Source organism: Trachemys scripta, chromosome 10, assembly GCF_013100865.1.
Source record: "Trachemys scripta elegans isolate TJP31775 chromosome 10, CAS_Tse_1.0, whole genome shotgun sequence".
In the NCBI taxonomy this organism is placed as follows: domain Eukaryota; kingdom Metazoa; phylum Chordata; order Testudines; family Emydidae; genus Trachemys; species Trachemys scripta.
Window position 1 is genome coordinate 13,649,987 of NC_048307.1, and position 21,005 is coordinate 13,670,991.

At 41.6% G+C, this 21,005-nt stretch overlaps 1 protein-coding gene across 1 annotated transcript in view; it reads right to left on the reverse strand.

The window, feature by feature from the left end:
- FAM20C (FAM20C golgi associated secretory pathway kinase) overlaps nucleotides 1-11,868 on the reverse strand; it is an 81,949-nt gene extending 70,081 nt beyond the window's left edge. The window contains exons 1-2 of the mRNA XM_034783266.1: nucleotides 10,261-11,868; nucleotides 7,765-7,943 (exon numbers count right to left, since the gene is read on the reverse strand). Coding sequence (XP_034639157.1) covers nucleotides 7,765-7,943; nucleotides 10,261-10,808 — 727 coding nt within the window. The 5' untranslated portion in view covers nucleotides 10,809-11,868. The remainder of the gene's footprint in view (nucleotides 1-7,764; nucleotides 7,944-10,260) is intronic.
- Between the last annotated feature and the right edge of the window lie 9,137 nt (nucleotides 11,869-21,005).

Here is a 21,005-nt window from a genome sequence, read left to right on the forward strand (position 1 = left end):
TGTTACACAGGCGAGGCCTGATTTCCAGACCGAAAGAACTGGTCCATCCTTTGTGTGCGGGTGCAAGGTGAGAAGATTAAAGGTTCCCTCTGGCCTTGTCATACTCACCCACACATATTGTCTGCACAAGCTGAATTGGTTGCAGTAGCACTCCGGAGCACAAGGACTGCTGGAGTTTTGTGCCATTGTTGAGTTTAGATGTAGGACTTCATGCCTCCTAACTGGTCCTCTGCAGTGCAGGGTGGGTGGACACATGCTACATACTGATTGAGGGTGGCACAGCAACCGCACTCCCCTTTAGCTTCTAGAGGCATTGTGCCTTGCCAGGGAACAATCTGCCCTATGCAGCTCCACACTGTCCCTTACTCTTGCTCCCAACCATTTTAAAGCAAAGGCTATACAGTGGAGTCGCATCATAGGCGCATTTAACTTACGCAATTTTAATTATACGTGCTTGGCAAAACAAAACAAAAAAGAGAAAAATAACAATTTAAATACTGTACTTGTAGTGCAGGCGATTCCTCCCGCCATTCCACTCAATGAGCGTTTGACTATATGTGATTTTCGCCTTAGGCGCTGACTTCAGCACCTAACCCCCGCGTAAGATGCGACTCCCCTGTACATACAGGTGCCTACCTACATATGCAAAAATGAGGATCGTTAACATGAATTATACAGTGCCGTAGTTGTGCATGACACGTCACAGCTGAGAAAGAGGTATGGTCTGAATCCAATGTGCTTTCAATCTAAGGTCTTGACCCTGCAGACAGTGACATGTGTGCTTAATGTCTGGGATTGGGTGCATGCAAAAACCTTGATTTGCATGGGCCTATGTGGTAGTGCATGTCTAAAGCAGGGCTCACATTCATGGAGACTTTATCTGAACATTAGGCCTAGAGATTTTTCTCCTCCCTTCAATATCAAGCCTGCTTGCTTGGCTTCTTTTCATCTTCTGACATATATGAATCAGACAAGGAACATTCCACTTTCCACTTATGTTTCTCAGTTCAAACATGTTTCCCTTTATATTATGCCAAGGAATAAGAGTCCAATCATGTTCTAAAGCCTTGTTTGCTTGTTTGGAGATGCCCTTGAGACTTCAGCTGCTACCCAAATAAAAATTTCATAAGGATTTATAATACACAGGATTAGAACATACAGTATTCAGAGATGAACACATAATGACACTAAGCCATTACAGCCTGTCACGTCTATGATCAGCATACTAAGACATTTCTAAGAAGACCTTAAAATATAAGGCTGTTCTGACTCCAAAGGTGTCCTCCCTCCAGGGTCATAATCCACATTTTAAAAAGTGTCGGAATATGCCTTTATGTTACAGACAATAAGCAGCTCTGGAAAAGTTCTTAAAAACTCGCTGACACCATATAGTACATCTTGAGTCAATTCTCGTCCAACAATTCTTGGACATATTTATATAATGGTAAAAGTAAATTCCAGTACAAAGATTACATTTAATCTTTAGGCAATTCAACTTGTCAAAGAAAGAAATAAAGCTAAAGGTTAATATACTCCAGCCTTAACATCCTCTTTCATCTAAAGTATTGCAAGAATTTTACAGCCTGATTTCCAAATTTCAAGAGGCTTTGGAACAAATCCTCAGTGGAGTTGACGTTACCAGGGACATTTTGGGATTGAGGGCCTGGTCCAAAGGCCACTGAAGTCCATGAGCGTCTTTCTACTGATTCTTCTGGGCTTTGGATTAACTGTGTAATGATTTTCTCCCATGCTCACCTGTCATCCTTCTCCCATGTGCCCCAGGGGTTCCTAGTCAGTCATATCTCCAACTTCTCCCCCACCTAGTCCCTCCTGAAAACACATGTCCATGTTTTCTGCAAACCCTACACCTCCCCTTTGTGAAGTGTTCAAATAATGAAACCCTCTATGGAACTTATGAGATGTATGGCACCATGATCGCTCAGTCATGTTTTTATAGCTGTCCATATGTGGTTTCTTGCACCATCCTCTAAAGCATTTTGTACTGACTGCTGTCCAAGATAGGACATTGGACTGGATGAACCACTGGTGTGTCCTAGTATGTAATTTCCTGGATGTTGTTGCAACCCGGCCCTCATCCTCCCAATTCATTTAGATTGTAAGCTCTTCTGTAAGGGCACTTGTCTTTGTAAAGTGTGCACTGTTGGTGTTGCTATAAATAATAATAATCACTATTATTAACAATGGGAGTGGCAGGGCCCTGAATATCAAGTTAAGATATTCCCCATAGTCTTTTGCAACACCAACAGGAAGAAATAAAGGACAGACGGCAAGCATTAAGTCTGAACTTCCTTTCTTTTGACAGTGTCTGACATACAATATTCCATGTACTTATGCTGCTGATATATGAGAGAGGTGGGACTGAGCTAAAACTTGCAGTGTGATAATATCTGAATAAGGGAAAGTTCAAATCCAGATCTAGATTTCAACTTTGTAAATCAGACCTAAGTTTAACATAAACACTTCCACCTCACTAGCAGATAATAGTCTGCACAACCTAGGTAGGCAACCTATGGCACATGTGCCAAAGGCGGCACACGAGCTGATTTTCAGTGGCGCTCACACTGCCCGGGTCCTGGCCACTGATCCGGGGGGCTCTGCATTTTAATTTAATTTTAAATGAAGCTTCTTAAACATTTTAAAAATCTTATTTACTTTGCATACAACAATAGTTGAGTTATATATTATAGACTTATAGAAAGAGACCTTCTAAAAAACGTTAAAATGTATTACCGGCACGCGAAACCTTAAATTAGAGTGAATAAATGAAGACTCGGCACACCACTTCTGAAAGGTGGCCAACCCCTGACCTAGATGCTTGTTTCCACACAAACTGTAATAAGGAACAAATTTCAAAACAAACTCAAGCCTCAATCACTTCTTAACTTGTTCTTGCTCAGCCACGGCTGCTGACTCATTTCTAAAGGCCTTCAGGATGATAAAAGCAGTTTTAAAAGGTGGAGAGATCTGTTAAAACATCCAAAGTCTTTGTTGTACATTTTAAGTTCTTCCTCCCTCCCTTTCCCCCAGCCCCATTCAGGCCAGTAAATTTAATCAATCTGCTGATTCTTGGCAGATTCATTGTTTTCTTATAAAGTAAATCAGTGGCGCTACATTTCATCATGTTTTTCACACATTCTTTCCTTGCCTTTTGACAAGATATTTATCATTTTACTGAGAGCCAGGATCTAGGTTCAGTATTCATAGCACTCTCTTTTATTTTGCTGTTTAGCCAATGTCTACCTTCGTTAATTGTACCATTTATCCACCACATCAGTAATTTTGTGCTCTAGCTTTCTAATTATTGCCTGCACAAATTGAATGCATCATAGGCTTTAGAAATGAACTGAATCAGGTAATGTTCCCAAGGCCTTTCAGCCAGGGAATTTAAAAAAAAAAACAACCCACACAGAAGCCTGTTTTGCTCACATGCAAGCCAATGGCAAAACTCCTGTTGACTTTAATGGGAGCAGGATCAGGCCCACAGCTACTGAACGGATGCATCTAACTGCTCTATGCCATACAGTGCTTCTAGTTAAACTGCTCATGCTGCTGTTGTGATTATGCACATGCATAAATGTGCAGGAGAATGGCTAATTACAGTAATTTGTACGGGCCGTTATGGCAATTCTCAATGCAAAGCAGGTGTGCCGTTCTGCATGCATATGTGCATCCACCTTTTCTGAAAACTGGGTTTCAATATTCAATAGAAAATATTAATGTTTAGGCTCCTGTCTTGCTCCCTTTTAAGTCATCAGAAGTTTTGCTTTGGATTACATGTGAACAGGATCAGGCCCTTTGCACTGAACAAAATAAATAGCAAACACATACTGATAGGCAAGGCTTTGAATACATACTTGGCTTAAAGCTATTCTTAACCCTGTCCTTTTCAAGGCCACCTCTGGGTGTCACTGTGGGAACTAGATGTAATGTTCATATTCAATTTTCCATAGTGGCATCATCAATGGATTTGTTCCATTTAAACTTTAACCTCAAGGAAATGTCACCTTGATGCTCTCTGCTCTTGTGAACTAAGCAGTAATTGCTTCTCTCACCATTTTCATTTTAAGGTAACTGGATAGGTTACAGACTCTTGCAAGCAGTTTTGATTGATCCAGTGCTGTCTATTTGGACATGACACTTTCCAATTAATAATAAAATTAAGCAGATACATCTGACTTGGCTAAGAAGGCAGTTTAGCTACAGTTCAGGTTGCAAACAGTATCAAAGCCTGCATATCAAAACCACATAAGCCTATTAAAACCAATACATAACATATCCAAATATTAGAAAACCTGCTGTAGATAAGATTCCTTGCACTAAAAGGACTGGATAAACTAACAGGTCTTTTCCATCTAACTTCTAGGATTCTATATATTTAATTGCACTGAATGTCAAAAGAAAATTATGATTCTCAGGCACTATGAAGATTTCAATTTGTTTTACACTTTTAACCTGGTTGTCATCTTCATAGCTGCCTTTCAAAAACAAACCACCAAAGGAACCATGCAAATTAATTTGGCAAATGTGCAGAATCATGTGAAACAATGCAGTGATCATTCATGTGTCCTTTGATAATACACGTCAGATTTTATTCATCCATTCAAAAGCTTTGGAGTCCTTATTGCTTCTACGCACAAAAAGTGAAAAGTGGACAGGTGTTAATATAATTAGAAAAAAAAAAAAGCTCTAAGAATTTGCAGTGTAAAACAAAACATACTGCACTCTACAAATATTAATAATATAAAATAAGGTTCTTTCTTTCTTCAAACCTTGCTATAACCCTGTTACCAGAGGAACAAACATGGCTTGGTTGCCAGTGGTTTGGGCCGGATCCTACCATCTTGGTGCAGGCAACCCTCCAACTGTCGCCAGGAGTGGGACCCCTGATTTTTATAAGCTCACTTTAAAGGGCTAGCTTGAGTTCATTTCTAGGAACTGATCTTTACCTATTTTTCAGACAGAATCTGCACTTCTTTGGTTAAGGAACATTGTCTAATGAGATGCATTGTTTAGTATTTTTGTATATCCAAATTGCAAGGCATTGTTGGTGTAAATTACTCTTATTTAGTATTTTATTGCAGCAACATCTTGAGGCCCCAAGCTCATTGTGCAAAACACTGTACAAGCATATAACAGAATATCCCATATGCAATACATAATATAATAAATATGATTTTGTGCATCTGTAGTCCTTTTCCCCAGAGGATCTCAAAGCTCTAGCAAACCTTTAATTAATTAAAGCCTTACACGACATCTGTAAGACATATCAAGTGAAATCAAGGCCCCAGTGAAGTCAATGGCAAAATTTCTATTGGCTTCACTGGGGCTGGGATTTTTCACTCATAATTGTTATAATCATTTTGCTGATAGGTAACTGAGGCAGAGAGATATTAAGCAACATTCCCAAGAGTACAGAGCAAGTCAGTGGTTGTGACAGAAGTAAACTCTAATATTTCTGATTCTCATTCCCCTCCTTCAATCACTAGCCAACACACTCTCTATGACAAACTGAGAAAGACGATGTAATAAAATCTATTTGATAAGCATTACATTATGGTCACATCTGAGCATGCTGCAAACCAGGGTTTTCCTCTGCATAAGCAACATACACTATATTTAGATCTTGGAGAAAAATATATAGTTCAGTAAATTGTGAAGCGATACTATTCAGCAGTGCAGTATATTCAGCAGTGGCCACTTTAGTCCAAATGCATTTTGAGAGATGCATGGTGCTCTTACAGCAAATCAAAACACAGCTGGTCAAGTGTTTCAGATGCAAAATCTTAAAGGACCTGGGGTTAAGCAAAATTGTTGCCCTGAAGCTGTGCAAGGTGATAGATCACGGAAGTGATACCACCACTTTCTAGGGTGTGGAAGGGGTAGGAGGGGACCCAGCTGATATTTCTCATCCATCTCCTGATAGATAAGTGAGGAGTGCCTTTAAAATCAACATAGTAAGGAGCTGTCCCCACTCCCCAATCCAATTGCAAGATGAATATTCCGTACATCATTCCTGACTGAGTGAGTGGGTCAGGAAAGGGGATTGTTGTTCCTCACAAAGACAAGGCAGTGAAAATCACTTAGAACTTGTTCCACTGTAAATTATCCTTGTTATCCCGAGGCCTAGACTGCAGGAAGATGAAAAGCATTCGGTATTATCTAAAGAGAGTGACTGCTATTTCTATTATGTTAGGTGTTATCTAAAGAGGGCATAAATACGGCACAATTCTCAAACCTGGGCTCCTTAATAAAGCATCTCAATCCAGAGGTGGGGCAGAAAACCAGCAAACATGCTCATACAAATGGCATTTATTTATGCACTTTACAGCCAATTTGATCATTCACTACATTGGTCTGGACATCCTGTTAAGGCAGCATGGTTTGAAAATTGCTCTTTTTGGGTGAAATTCCCCTCTACGCAGAGCACAAGGCCTAAGCACCATTTAAGTTCCACTTAAATCTTTGGTGTGTCTCTCTGCATAAAGTTGAATTTCATCCACGTAGCATTCCCCAAATCCAGGCTCCTGCTATCTTGACTAACTAAATTAATCCCTCCTTTCTGATCAAGAATCCCACTTAATCCTAGTACTGTTCAGAGAAAACTATGGATCATAGGATGGAAAATGTAACAGTGATGCTGATTTACTGGGGCAAAATTCCCATTAAAGCCAATGGAAGTTTTTACTGAATAAGATTTCAGGGTCAAAGCCCAGAGTGACCTAATCCAGTAGTGGAAATACAGATTATCAGCAGTTTTGTAGAGCTTCTACTATTTCATCATTGTGGAAAGGTGAAGAGTACTTAGGAAGTTGGTGTTTAATAGAAATTGCCTAATTTTTTATGTGCCTAAAACAACTGGACAATTATCAACCACCAGAAATAAAATGACATTAACCGGTTTAGAATGTCAGGCCCCGGTTTTGTTTTCTTTTGTTGGTAACTATAAAGCCATATTCGAGAGCACCTAAACCTATCATTAATCGACCCCATAGCAAATATTTCCATGTGTTCCAGATCATTAAATGTACTGCATGGTCAACATAGTATCATCTCAATCATGGGTTTATAAACAGAACAAACAGAGTCGGACTATGGACCCCATCCTGCTCCCCTGATGCTTGTTTCACTGTCTTTTGAAATCAGTGTAGATCTGGATGTACAAACACTGCAGTATTGCTATAAAGCTATGGCAGAACTAGAGCATAATGCAGATTGGCAAGAGCTATAGAGACACTGCGCTTTGTTGCTTCATTCTTTAAACACCTTCTGCAGGTGAAGATGTTGCTCTTCGTCCCACCCACCCACCCCCTCAGGATATTTTTTAAACACCAAACTCTTTGTTGAGAAAATTCAAATAAAAAAAAAATCAGACTTTTGAAAAATTCAACTTGTTTTTTTACAGTTGAATGAGCAGTATTCAACCGTGTGGTAACTGTACCTCGGTAGTCAATAGGTTTACCTCAGGGATGAATCTGGTCTAATATGCTTTGCAGCTAGAATCTTGCTAGCATCCACAGCAATACAAACGGCTTCTCAAATATTCATGCACACAGAACTGGCAAGATATATTTATGAAGCCTCTTTTATATTTAACAAGGAAAATAAGTGCAGACTAATGTATCCAGGAAGCAATGTTTTAGGAACATCAAGTATAAGTAATGGAAAATACTCATTAATATTAAAACAACAATGAGGTCTTGAATACGTAAATAGTCATAAAAAAATATATGTATCTGAACCTACCAACACTGGTTATCTTCTGGGAGACCAGGTCTTGTAGCAAAGCTTCAATTGCAGGATTGTGTTTGGAATACAGCTCATATCGATTAATACCAATGTGGAATTTTAACCAGTTTGGGTAGGAATCTACAGATGTTTCTGCGGTGGGTAAAAATTCTTCATCTTCATTACCTTCATTTTGCCTATCACAAAAAAAGGAGAGAGAGAGAAGTATTATTATTTTTTATCTGCCGGTTCTCCACAAAGCAACTTAAAAGAGGGCTTCAAAATGCAATGATGTGAAAAGCAAACAACATAGATGTGAGAGAAGGGTTTCAATTTGTCCCTGACGTGGATTAAAGGCCTGCTTCCACTTCCAGTGAAGCCATTGGGAGCTTTGCCATTGACCTCAATGAGAGCAGAGTTGTGACCTAAATTATTAGTGCTTGATCCAAAGACCATTAAAGTCAGTGGCAAAGCGCCCATTGACTCCAACAGACATTAGATCAGACTTGGTGTTATATTGCACTGTTCTAAAACTCCAAAAGAGTGTTGGTTGAATTCGAGGTAGATGCAGTATATTTTATTTTTTAATTCAGGGTTCAATGTTAAAAAAAACCAACCCAGTGTTGTTTTTATTTATTGTAGAGTTGTTGAAAACAACTTGAACAAGTTTGAGACAAAAATATAAAGGTTATCCCAAATCTTTATTTAACAATGAACATGTCCTGAAATTATTTGATAATTGCCTTGTTACATTCAGATATTATACTTCATATTCCTTTTTTGATCTTATTATTCCAAGGGGATCAAAGAAAGTGAAATGACTTTTGACTACTTCCTAAATGCAAATTCTATTTCCCATGTCTGCAAGAAAGCTTGCTTAGCTTTAAGCTATTGTCATAGCAAAGAATGTTATGAATTAATGTTAACTGCTAGATTTGTTTTTAATTATTTAAACCGTGGGAGCAATAACAAGCAGAGCAGTAGTTATATTGGAGATCACATTGCTATCACATGTCTTGATTGAAGGGGTCAATTGTACCTTTAGCCATCTCTAGAGTATATTCCATACATTATTGTCATATGCTGGTGACAGAGATTTTCCAGAGAAATTGGAAGTTTGCTAAGCTAGTGTGCTTTAATTTTGATTTTAATTATGATACATTGAGGGCCTTTGTGATTCATATAAACTTGAGGTTGAAAATGAAAACATGTACACTATATTGTTAAAGATTCAAATCCAGGCTGGTTGCCCCAGTGCTTGTCAGAGCTTTTGCCTGGCACAATAAAGCTGTTTAAACATTACAGAGTCACTGTGTTTGAAAGAGGGTGCTGTTGTATTAGAGACATGCCTTTTGATTGTTCAGCCATTCAAGTTTCTTAGCATTTCTTATATATCAGTGGGGCAGAGAATTTATAGATGAAACCAAATGCATTAAAAGTTAAAGACAGAAGCACTGGGCTTTAGAATGTCAAAAAATAATTCAGAGCAGAAAATGTTGTGTCACAAGTCAGATCCTGAAGGTTGAAATCCCGTTTATATCTGTATATTATGGACAGTTTTATGACCTTTGAAGTCAATCTCTCTGCTTCCGAGAGAAGTTAATATTTTACTGCTCTGTCTTGTGTTCTTTATTTTGTTAATTTTGGGGAGGGGGGGGGGGTAACCAGCCTGCTTTAAACATGTTATTTTCTTATCCCATTTGTGACACTTGAATTATATCTCTGAAGCTTTCATTTAATCTGAAATAGCTGCTACTCCAGTCTTGTAAGTGACCTGTTAAAACCTATATTTCTTTACAGACACAAAACAACTATTAATTTTATTTCCAGCTACTGGCTTTGACATAGTTTGAAACCTACAACCTAACACCGCAAATAGTCTCCGTTTTCTACTTATAATGCTATTTCTACCCTCCTCAGGGTTTTAATAAGAAATGATGGTGCTTCTTAAATTATGTGTAAGAAATGTGGTCTATTGGTTTTTTTTAAAGTACTCAGTAGTCTTAACATACACATCAGCTACTTTTGTCACTTCTAATTTTGCATCCAGGCAGAGCTTTTTGACCCTGGAATGTAAGCGAACTGCATTGCCATTTCAAACCCTGTGTGCAAGAAGCAATGACTCTGTTTCCTTCACACACCCAGTATATTTTTAAGGTATTGTAATTGAAAGGAAGAGCCCAGATCCAGTTGCCACACCAGGGGCTGTTGCATCCGTAGCTTTACTCTGAGCAAAGTGAGAAGTTACCTCTCACCAACCCAAGGCAGGATCATACCATCCCCAGTCTCAGGGTAATGCCACATGAACCTAACCCCAATACTCTGCTGCTGGGGAGAAACCATGCTCTGCAGCGCTGCATACAATGCTGAGACTTTAGCCTTGCTGTTGCTAGCCTCGGGGCCTGATCCTGCGCCCAGTGAAGCCGCTGGCTTTACATCCCCTTTGCTTTCAATGACAGCCCGCTGGGGACCCACCGCGTCGAGTCCCCCCAGCCCCAGCCCCGCTCTACTCACCAGTCCTGGTTCTCGGCCGCTTTCGGGTTAAATCGGATGTCGCTATTGACGTTAAACAAGACATCCTCCTCGGCCAGCTCCGGGGGGGCGATTTTGTAGAGGGGCTGCTCGAAGAGAGCCGCGAGTTTGGAGTACCCCATCCCCACGGGCTGGGCGTTTAGACTCCCATCTTGGATGAGCGGCTTATGCCCCAGATCCCGGCTTATGCCATTTTGTTCCAGCCTCTTAAAAGCTTCGGCTTTCTCCGAGGTCTTCTCCAGCGAGTGGGAGGTGAGGTTGGAGCTGGGATCGCTGCTGAAATCCTGCAGGATCCGCAGCGTGTGCTTGTTAGGCCAGTCCGGATCCGAGCCGCCCTTAGTCCGCTGCTTCCCCCAGCCCTGAGCCTCCTCGCCCGGGGGGTGAGAACATGAGCAGCCCGCCTGGCCCTCGGTCCTCGCAGCTCGCTTCTCCAGCTTTGGTAACAGATCGATCATGATATGCATCGTGCAAGCGATCAGAAACACCATCAGGATCAGCACCCTGAATTTTCGGACTAAAATCATCTTCATGGTCAAGGGTCCTCCTAGGAAATGATCAGGGGGGGGGGGGTAATTTGAATATTTAAAGGAGCTCTTTCACAGAAAAAGCGTGTTTGTTGGTTTCTGAGCGGAGGGAGAACAAACGCCAACAATCAAGTGGATAAAGTTATCTCCATCGGCTGTTCGAAATAAATATTCTCAAAGCAGTCGGTCCTCGCGTCTGAGTCTCATCAAGTACTGAGCAAAAACAACAACAACAACAACAAAAGCAAGTCTTTAAAAATCAATAAAGCCGTTCAATTTATAAACCCATCTGTCCCATTTTTTCTTATCTTTTCTTTTGTTTATTATTACAGGGATCACAACGGGAAAGCAAAGGGATTATTGAAGAGACCCCAACATCTGAAGCTTTGATTGGGTCAGAAAAAAAGACAATAAGGGGAGGGGGCAATAATAATAATAAAACCTATTACAAATAAAAGGCTGTCAGGAGAAGCAAAAATCATCCATAATAGTCAGATGTGCTGGAAACGCTTCTGCCCATCCTTTGAAATTGACCAGTGATGCAGCAGTGAGACACACACACACTCTCTCTCTCTCTCTCCTCCGCGAGACTGTTTAAAAACATTGGCTGGAAAATGATTTTCTCAGTTTCCAGATTCTTCATCCATCGCATCCAGTGCTTGGGAGAGAGAAATATTCAACTAGGATCAAATCAGGGTGGTTGCTGGATCCAAGCTGGGGTTCCGGGGTTGTTGGTTGTTTTTTTTTTTTTTTTTTTTGCAAAACTGTCTGATGGCACTACTGCAACGTAAAGCTTAAATATGGCACGAAAAAGGAGAGAGATTCGAGGAAAGAAACTAGCACAAATCAGTAGCGGTTCTTCTTAGCGAGGGAGGTGCCGTCTTTGATCTCGGCTGGGTCAAACAGATCTGCCTTGAGAGAGAAAGAGAGAGAAAGGGAGAGGCAGAGAAACATAGGGAGAGAGAGAAAATAGAGAGAGAGAAGATCTTTGGCAGGTGCAGAGCGAAAACCCCTTTCAGCTACACTGACTGCTTTAGACTGGTTCGACTAGGAGCGCTGTAGCTCCAGCCTTCAGTGGGTGTGTTAAATATTATGAGCATGCCATGAATCCAGACGTCATAGTTAAGAGATTGGCTAAATAAACGTTACAATGATAGTAACAGGAAAGCCTCAACCACAAGCTTTTCTTTCTTCCCTCCCCTCCCACCCTTCCCTCCCCCCTTCTACTGCAGCTCCAACTGGGGCAAGGAGAGGGCGTCTGTTTCTCAAAGGTTTTTTGGGGGGAGAGAGGGGGAATCTATGCTAATAGCATTGCAAAGTATTAGTACAGTCTGGCTGCCTAGACTCAGGAACATGAATTCTGCTATGTCATTGTCTGGAGGGGAGAGAGCATTTTCTAAAGCAAATCTGCTTCTTTGCCTTCCCTCCCCACTTCACCCCTCTATACCAAGGTCAACATGTAAAGCTCTGCTTCTGTTCCTCCTAAGGAACAGATGAATAATCTTTACTTTGAATCTGGATCCTCTGGGCTGTAGCAATGTTCAAAGGTGCTGCAGTGTAATAATACATCCCTCTGGTTACATTAGCCGCACATGCTTACAACATAGCTTAATGGAAAAGGAGATTAGGTTACCAATATTGTCCTCCATCCAGGAGAGATTCTGAAAACTGACCAAGAGTTTCTAATAAGATAAATTAGAGAGGAAGGATAGGATTGAGACTCGGAAGATTTGGTTTCTGCTCATGGCTCTGCCACAGATTTCATGCATGTCCTTGGACAAGTCACTTTGGCCCAGCGTCCCCCAAGGCATTTAGACACCTAGAGCCATTGAAATTAGGAGTTAGTTTAAATACCTTGGCGGATCTGGGTCTTTAATCTCTCTTTGCCTCAGTTATCCATCTGTAAAGTGGGGATAATCATACTTCATTTATCTTGTCTTTGGGGCGGGGTCTGTCTCTTACTGGTGTTGCACAACAAGGCCTTGATATTGGCTGAAGGCTCCTTGTCATACTGAAAAGTAATAAGCTAAAACACTGATATCCGCCACTTGCTATCTTTACACAGGAACACATAAAAGCTGTATCTATTTACTTATTTTGACATGTAATGTGTGCTACAAATGCATCACACTCTGAACCCTCATTATAAGACTGTTAAGCCATTAAGATATATTACAGTGCCTCAGGGCCGGCACAACCCATTAGGCAACCTAGGCAGTCGCCTAGGGCGCTACAATTTGGGGGGCGGCGACCGTGGCGGTATTTTGGCGGCAGGACCTTCCGCTGCCTCTGTGGGGGGCGGCATTTTGGGGCGGGACCTTCCGCCGCCCAGGGTGGCAGAAAAACTGGCAGCGCTCCTGCAGTGCCTTGTGCTTGCATTAAACATATATCTCTGCTTTTAAAACATCGCCACACTGGAAAACTTTGTTTTCAAAGGTGGTAAATGACTCTGAAAAGTGCAAGGCTATATATGCCCTGATCCTGCAAGCTGCTCAATGCAAGTTTGCCTTTGTGCTCCTGCAAAACCTTATTGACTTCAGCAGAGCTTGGTGTGGGTGCAGTGGTCCATCCACATGGACTGCCTTGCAGAATTGGAAACAGCATTTGCACAGAACATTTTTAATGCCGTGCTGCCATATAGCAACCTGTACCTTGAAAATTCCTCACTCTGTGTGTGGAGTGTGGAACATAATCTTTGGTAGACCGTCCACCACATTTCTATCAAATGCAGGCAAGGGCAGATAAGTCTTACAGTAAATCTCAATGAAGTAAAGCTTATTGAACTCATGCTGGGAATTGGGCATTATCCGTTTGTAAAGAATACCTAAAGTATGTTGTTGTTTTTTTGACACTGCAAGCACAATATGAACAGGATATACTTTCTGGGGCACATCCTGCTGTCCTTATTCAGGCAAAATTCCCATTGAGAATTGGATTTCCTGAACTCTGCAACTGATTTGTTAGTTTGATGGATGTTGGGCAAAGCATTTACACCTCTAAATGCTTCATTTAGCCATCCATCAAATGGGAGCAATAGTACTTACCTACCGGAGTATAGCTCCAAGAATTTGCTTTCAGATCTTCTTAGTCATAGTTCCACTGGCCCTGCTCCTCACACCTTCCCTTAGGCTGCCCTTCGCCTCCCCCGCCCGCCAAGCACAGCTGGCTCACAGCCCTTCCATGATATTTTTAAACATGGCTGTGGAGTCTACCACTCTGAGATCATCATGGAAAATCATGTTTCGAAATGGGCAAATGGTGATTTGTAGCCCATGGCATAACTAAAGTGGTCCAGGGGAAGATGGCAGGAGAGTTAGGGTAACTGAGCTGTCTCGATCTCTGAATATGAATGTCCATACTTTCAAAGGGTTGTGTTTCTTGTAAGTGTAACCATGCAGAGGGTCGTGGGGAGTGAAGATTCCCTTCCTCCCTTCGATCCACCATGAGCTGTAACAGATTCTTCAGCACCCTGACATCTCCAGCCTCCACACCCACAGGGATTAGAATGCTCATCAAGGCACCAGTGCCCCGTAGGCCTTAGAGGCCCCATTGGGCTCCCCTTTCACATGAACCTGAGAAGGCTCATTCCCCTTCACGGGTATTTTGCTCTTCAGTGGACAAGCTTTTCAAGTGATCTGTGTGACGTTGTGCAGTCTATATGGTTTTATAAAAACATGATAATAAGTGAATATAATGTAACTGGGATAGTTTTAGAAAAATATGGTAAAAAGTGAATATAACATAACTGGGATATGCTTCATGCAAAAGGTCTCTTGTAAGGTATCATTACAAAGCTTATAATCTACTGGGTGTGATCATCTGATTTGTATAAATGTACCACTCTTGTATCTAAAACTAGAAATATAAAATATAACTCTGGGGGCCTATTGTAATTATGTAAAGTGTGGGCCATTAATGATGGTTTGGAATCTTGATGACTCCCATTGTCTGCAGATGGCTGGGTTTACCTGTGAGTCTTCCTGTATATGTGTGTGCTGGCAAGTGAGTAATGAAGTCTTGCAGTGACATGTGATCATGTCACCTGAACTGGAATCCATCTTTAACCTGGTGCTTTTCCAGTGAGGTGGGGTGGAAACCCAGAGGGACAAAGGGTTCCCGCCTTATGCAAAAGATATATAAAGGGGTGGAAGAGAACAAAGGAGGGAGAGGAGCCATCATGAAGAATCCCCTAGCTACCACCTGAGCTGCAACAAGAACTGTACCAGGGGAAAGAATTGTGCCCAGGCCTGGAAGGTGTCCAGTCTGAGAAAAAACTTACTGAAGCATCTCTGAGGGTGAGATTATCTGTATTCAGTTTGATTAGGCATAGATTTGCGCATTTTATTTTATTTTGCTTGGTGACTTACTTTGTTCTCTCTGTAACTACTTGGAACCACTTAAATCCTACTTTCTGTATTTAATAAAATCACTTTTTATTTAGTAATTTACTCAGAGTATGTATTAATACCTGGAGGAGCAAACAACTGTGCATATCTCTCTATCAGTGTTATAGAGGGCGAACAATTTATGAGTTTGCCCTGCATAAGCTTTATGCGGGGTAAAACGGACTTATCTGGGTTTAGACCCCATTGGGAGTTGGGCATCTGAGTGCTAGAGACAAGCACACTTCTGTGAGCAGTTTTCAGGTAAACTTGCAGCTTTGGGACAAGTGATTCAGACCCTGGGTCTGTGCTGCAGCAGACGGGAGTGTCTGGCTCAGCAAGACAGGGTGCTGGAGTCCTGAGCTGGCAGGGAAAACAGGAGCAGAGGTAGTCTTTTGCACATCAGGTGGCAGCTCCCAAGGGGGTTTCTGTGATCCAACCCGTCACAGTCCGTTGCTATTTTGATTCTTTAAACACACTATGAATGAGTTCCCTTATGGTTGTAGCTTATCCTCTGCTTCTGCTAGTGCTGATGTAGAGTAAAGGACACCAGGGAATCCTGCCCTGGAGAACAAGGAAATGCTGATTGCTCCTGTTTATCTCACTAACTTCTCCTATATGTCCTGGGCTATTCTTGTGTGGGAAGGAGGATATCCACACTCCCTGACATCATCCCCTTCTCAGACTCATCTGACCTTTAGGGAACCTACTACTTCCTCTTGGTTCATGGCCCCATTCTACGTGCTCTCCTTCACCTTCACCTTTTGTAGTCTATAGGCTCTGAGCACACTCATTTTCCCTTTGAACTGCTCTGTGCCTCTCATGATCAGGTCTTTCATATTTGGGATGACAGGGCAGTGCCGTCCAAAAGAGATCTTTAATTGGTGTCTTTATTCCATGGAAAAAATGTATAAAAAAGTCAAGGAATTCTCTGTGTTTCCTGATTTTGATATTTAGAACCCTATATATCCACAGAGGAACCATCTCCTTTGTATCAGTGGGGTAGCCGTGTTAGTCTGGATCTGTAAAAAGCAACAAAGAGTCCTGTGGCACCTTATAGACTAACAGATGTATTGGAGCATAAGCTTTCGTGGGTGAATACCCACTTCGTCAGACGCATCTCCTTTGTGTTACTCACAAGGCATTCTCAAAAAACAGCAAGTTCTTTCTGAATGTGTATATCTAGAGACTCAGTGCGGCTTCCATGCTTGTAGATCAACTATTGAGGTAGTTTTTGCACTAAGGCAACTGCAAGAAAAGTATCAAGACTGCTCTACATGGCCTTCATAGATCAGACCTGGCCAGCAGAAAGGGCTTCTCCCAGTTGCTAGAGAGAACTGTTTGCCCCCAAATCCTTCTCAATCTGATTCAGTCCTTCCATGATGACATGAGGCCAACAGTACAGTATGATGCTGATCAATGTGACAGCTTTGAAAACCAGTGTTATTAAATAGGGATGTATTTTGCCACCAACAGTCTTTGGTATATTCTTCTCTCTGCTGCTTTGTCATGCTTTTTCATCTAGTGCCAAGGGTGTACATCTCCATAGGCGATCAGATGAAAAACTCTTAAATATTGTACATCCAAGACCAAAAAAGCAAAGTTAAATACCTGATGCTAAGAGAACTTCTTGTTGCCAACAATGCACTGCTTGTTGCACAAAGTGCAGAGGAACTGTGGCAACTTTGTAATAGCTTTACACTTGTAATGAATTCAGACTAACCATCAGTTCAAAGAAGACCATGATTATGGCACAAGTTGCGTGGACAGTACCAGAAGTTTTAATAGCTAGCACCTTGCTAAAAGTTGTGCACAAGTTATGCTATCTGGAATCATCTGTATCAGATAACTTATCTCTAGATGATGAGCTTAATTCTTGGATTGGAAAGGCAGCCACTGCATTTGGACAACTGACCAAAAGTGTGGAATAACAGCAAACTAACACTCAACACAAAGCTACGGGTCTACCAGACGTGTATTCTGAGCATGCTGCAGTATGGTGGCCAGACTTGGACTGCCTACGGCATGCACAAGAGAAGTCTAAGCACCTTCCACACACACTTTCTTCATTGTATTCTAAATATCAAGAGGGAAACCAAAGTTCCTGACACCAAAGTACTTGAGAAAGCAAAATTGCCAAGTCTAACCACTATTCTTAAAGACAGACCTCTCCATTGGCTTGGTCACTGCACTGGATGGGTGATAAATGCATTCCAAAGGATCTCTTGTATGGAGAATTTCAGGATGTTCCCAGGCCAATGGGCCAACCTAGGCTCAGATTCAAGAACATTTGCAACCGGGACTTGAAAAGCTGGATATCACAAGCTGGGAAGATGCAGCTACCAACAGGCCACACTGAGGGGCTGTGCAGCACCAGGGAATTAAAGAGCTGAAGAGATGTGGCTGAGAGAGAGGCAAGCAAAGAGGAAAGCACAGCAGGTCTCAAGCACATGTCATGAGCTGGCTTCATCCTCTGGCTCTGTGCCTTATGCCTACGTTATCTGTGGTAAGGATTATTGCTCGAGAATTGGTCCTTTTAGCCACTCGTGATGCTGCAGCATGGCACACAGTAACTGTACTGCTTTGGTGCTTATACCTTCGTCTTTCAAGATGGATGGCTGCCGTTGATTGATATATCCACCAACACCACTAAATAAACAGGAGTGGCTTGACCAGCAAATTACTCTATGGCTTTTGCTCTGAGTAAGGGGCAGCCCAAAGCTGCGCTGCCTTAGGAGCAGACCAAGTGGGGAGTTGTGACTCTCTGAGTCACAGTTCTCTCCCTGTCTCTTTTCTTACTCCAGTGTTATCTGCTGATACTCAAGTTAATGATCTATGCCAGCAGTACATTAATCCCCCTCTGCACCAGCTAAATTGTACTGCTTGGCAAACCAAGGGGATGGAGCCAAAAATCCCTGGCCTAACTCCTTTGTATGGGCTACTTGTCCACAGGTTCCAATGCAGTGAGGAAACAGCCTCCCTGCCTCCCATGCATAGGGGGTAGAGTAATGGTTCTGCTGGGGCTGCTTCCCCCCTCCAGCTGGAACCTCTTGGGTGTGTAGCTCATGCAGGGGATTAAGGAGCTGCTTACACGCCCTCACGGCCGTGTGTGGGTGTGTAGGGCTAGGGATGATCTTGGCTTATGTTTGCATTCCAAGCATTTGCCGTACTTGTACCTATGGGGCTGACAGAAAACTAAAGATTGCATTTACTATTTTCTCTCATTCAAACTGGTGCACCAAACAGGCTTTGCTCGAGCGGGTCTATGTACTGTACAGCCACAGGGCCGGTATAATACTACCACGCTTAGATGGGTTCAGAAATTAGTTAAGATTGTGGGGTTGCTTGGTTTTCTGGTTTTTGTTTTTATTTTGGAGGCGTAGAGCTCAGTAAAAAAAAATGTAAATGTTTCCCCTTATCTAAACTCCGAGACGGCAGAGGGGACTTTAGTACAGGGCCAGCAGCTCTTCATTTCTGCAGTGTTGCTTGTTGGACGAACATTACCCTTGATAATTCCTAGCATTATGTAAACAAGGAACTAATGAGCTCTTAATGGAATATTATGACATTAATACATTATTGCACGCAGATCATTTCAATGAACTGAAGTCCCTTCCATTATCTTCATTTGATTTTTTTGGCTATCGCAATAAATGCAAGTCCTCTGCTTTCTGGGAAGTATTGTTTGAAGGGGGAGGGATAGCTCAGTGGTTTGAGCATTGGCCTGCTAAACCTGGGGTTATGAGTTCAATCTTTGAGGGGGCCATTTAGGGATCTGGGGCAAAATCAGTACTTGGTTCTGCTAGTGAAGGCAGGGGGCTGGACTCAATGACCTTCAAGGTCCCTTCCAGTTCTAGAAGATAGGATATCTCCAAAAAAAAAAAAAAAAACTGTATTGAAACTTCACATGAAATAGCTATCATCGCAATGTGTGATTGGTTTGCATATGGAACATTTTGTGTCATGAATGAACACAGAGCATCTTTTTTTAAAACAAAACAGGCTGGCTTTGGTTTCACGGTGCCGTATAAGCACACTGAAATTCAGGGGGCCCTCATCTTCATAAATCATAACATTTCTTCCTCCTTTCTTTTCAGCATGAATTAACAGTTGCTGATAAAGTCTAAGTGGAATCTTGATCTATCTCATTTCTCTGCTTGCATTACTGAGCTATGAGGAGGGCTGCAATACATGACAGTTTAATTTGGTAAGTTAATTAAGCGTAGTTTTTTGTGAGTACACATCCTGCGTAATAAGGCCCAGATCCTCAAAGGTATTTAGGCCCCTAACTCCCATTGGTTTCAATAGGAGTTAGGGGCCTAAATACCTTTGAGGATCAGGCCTGTTTTTCTGCTGGCTTCTTTACAACCTTGTCATGTAAAGTTCAAACACAGTGGGGCAGATTGTAAACTAAGCCTGGTTGAAAATTTTCCATCAACACTTTTTTTTGTTTTGTTTTTTTTATTACAGGAAAATAAGGATTGCAGCAACATGAACATTGGTGCAGAAAGTACCTTCTGGTGCTGAAAGTTCTGCTGATTTGATGTTGCTTGCACAGTCTCTTCTGCAGGTAGTGTCATTATACAAAACTAGGATGCAGATGAACAGATGCTCTCCCTCCCCAAACAAGGACCAAACTGCTCACTCGGTTCTTCCTTGCTGCTCCCTTTTGTGAAGACACACTGCTACGTCCTGTGTCTATTTTTATTAACACACCCAACAGCAGGTAACACAAGCATAAAATGGGGGTTGCATGTTGGGCTGCTCCACTATAAACTAAGCATTTTTAAGGTTTGTGTTTGAACCATCAGTCTCCTGGTTTTCAAAAACAAGATCCCAAACATGCAACCTTATAATAATCCTGATTGCTGGCTTGTTTATGGAAGATAAGCTTCAAAAGTTTGCAGTTCTTGTATGCTTAACAGTAAAGCAAACATACCCAAGGCATCACTTTCATTGCCTTTCAGCATAGGACCTGGTTAGATGCTTTATATTTTTTGCCATCATGTCCAAATCTCCCAGAAAATCAAATGCACTGCCTGGCTAGTCATCCCTTTCCCCTAATGGTTTTGCTAAGGTTGATTGCAGGTGCATTGAGCTGGGAGCCTGAGCTAAATAGTATTGAAAGGAGTGACATATGATAGGCTTTCATTGTTATAAGTTAAGCTGGGCTGCCCTGTCTCAATGTCACAATACCAGGCAAAGTTTAGCCCATTATGGGAACACATCACTGACTTTGATTGATTTCAGGGGGCCCAAATCTTCAAACTATGGCACATTCTCATTTCGAATATACACTTTCTTTTATGAATGCGTGCAAATGTTTTGTATGACCTAAACTGTATGTGCAAATTTAGAAACTGTTGGAAAATGGGACCCAGAAAATCCATTTGCTTGACTGGGTCAATGAAACAGAACTCTCTTGCCTGTTTATTTATTACTGAACAGCTGTCACAATTGCAGAGATAGGGTTAGATCTCCAGCTGCTGTAAATTGGCAGTGATTTCAATGGTCTAATTACACCAGCTGAGGATCTGGCCCAGAATGTTTCATTCTTGTCTTGAGCAGAACAAAGAATTGTCTGGCTGTAAGAAATCAAGACCTGTTATTGTTGTTTCTAAAGCAATTTGGTTTGGACTATGCAGGTATGCACATTTCCTCTATTCATCCTAGTGTAGCAGTAATCTTATATATTGCTATAAAGTAGGAGGTCTGAAAACTTCACGTCTGAAGTAATAGGATGTCATATAGAAGATTGTCTGTTAGGAAAATGTGTTATTATCTAAAAAAAAGATTATTTTAAACCAAGTCAAAACAAATT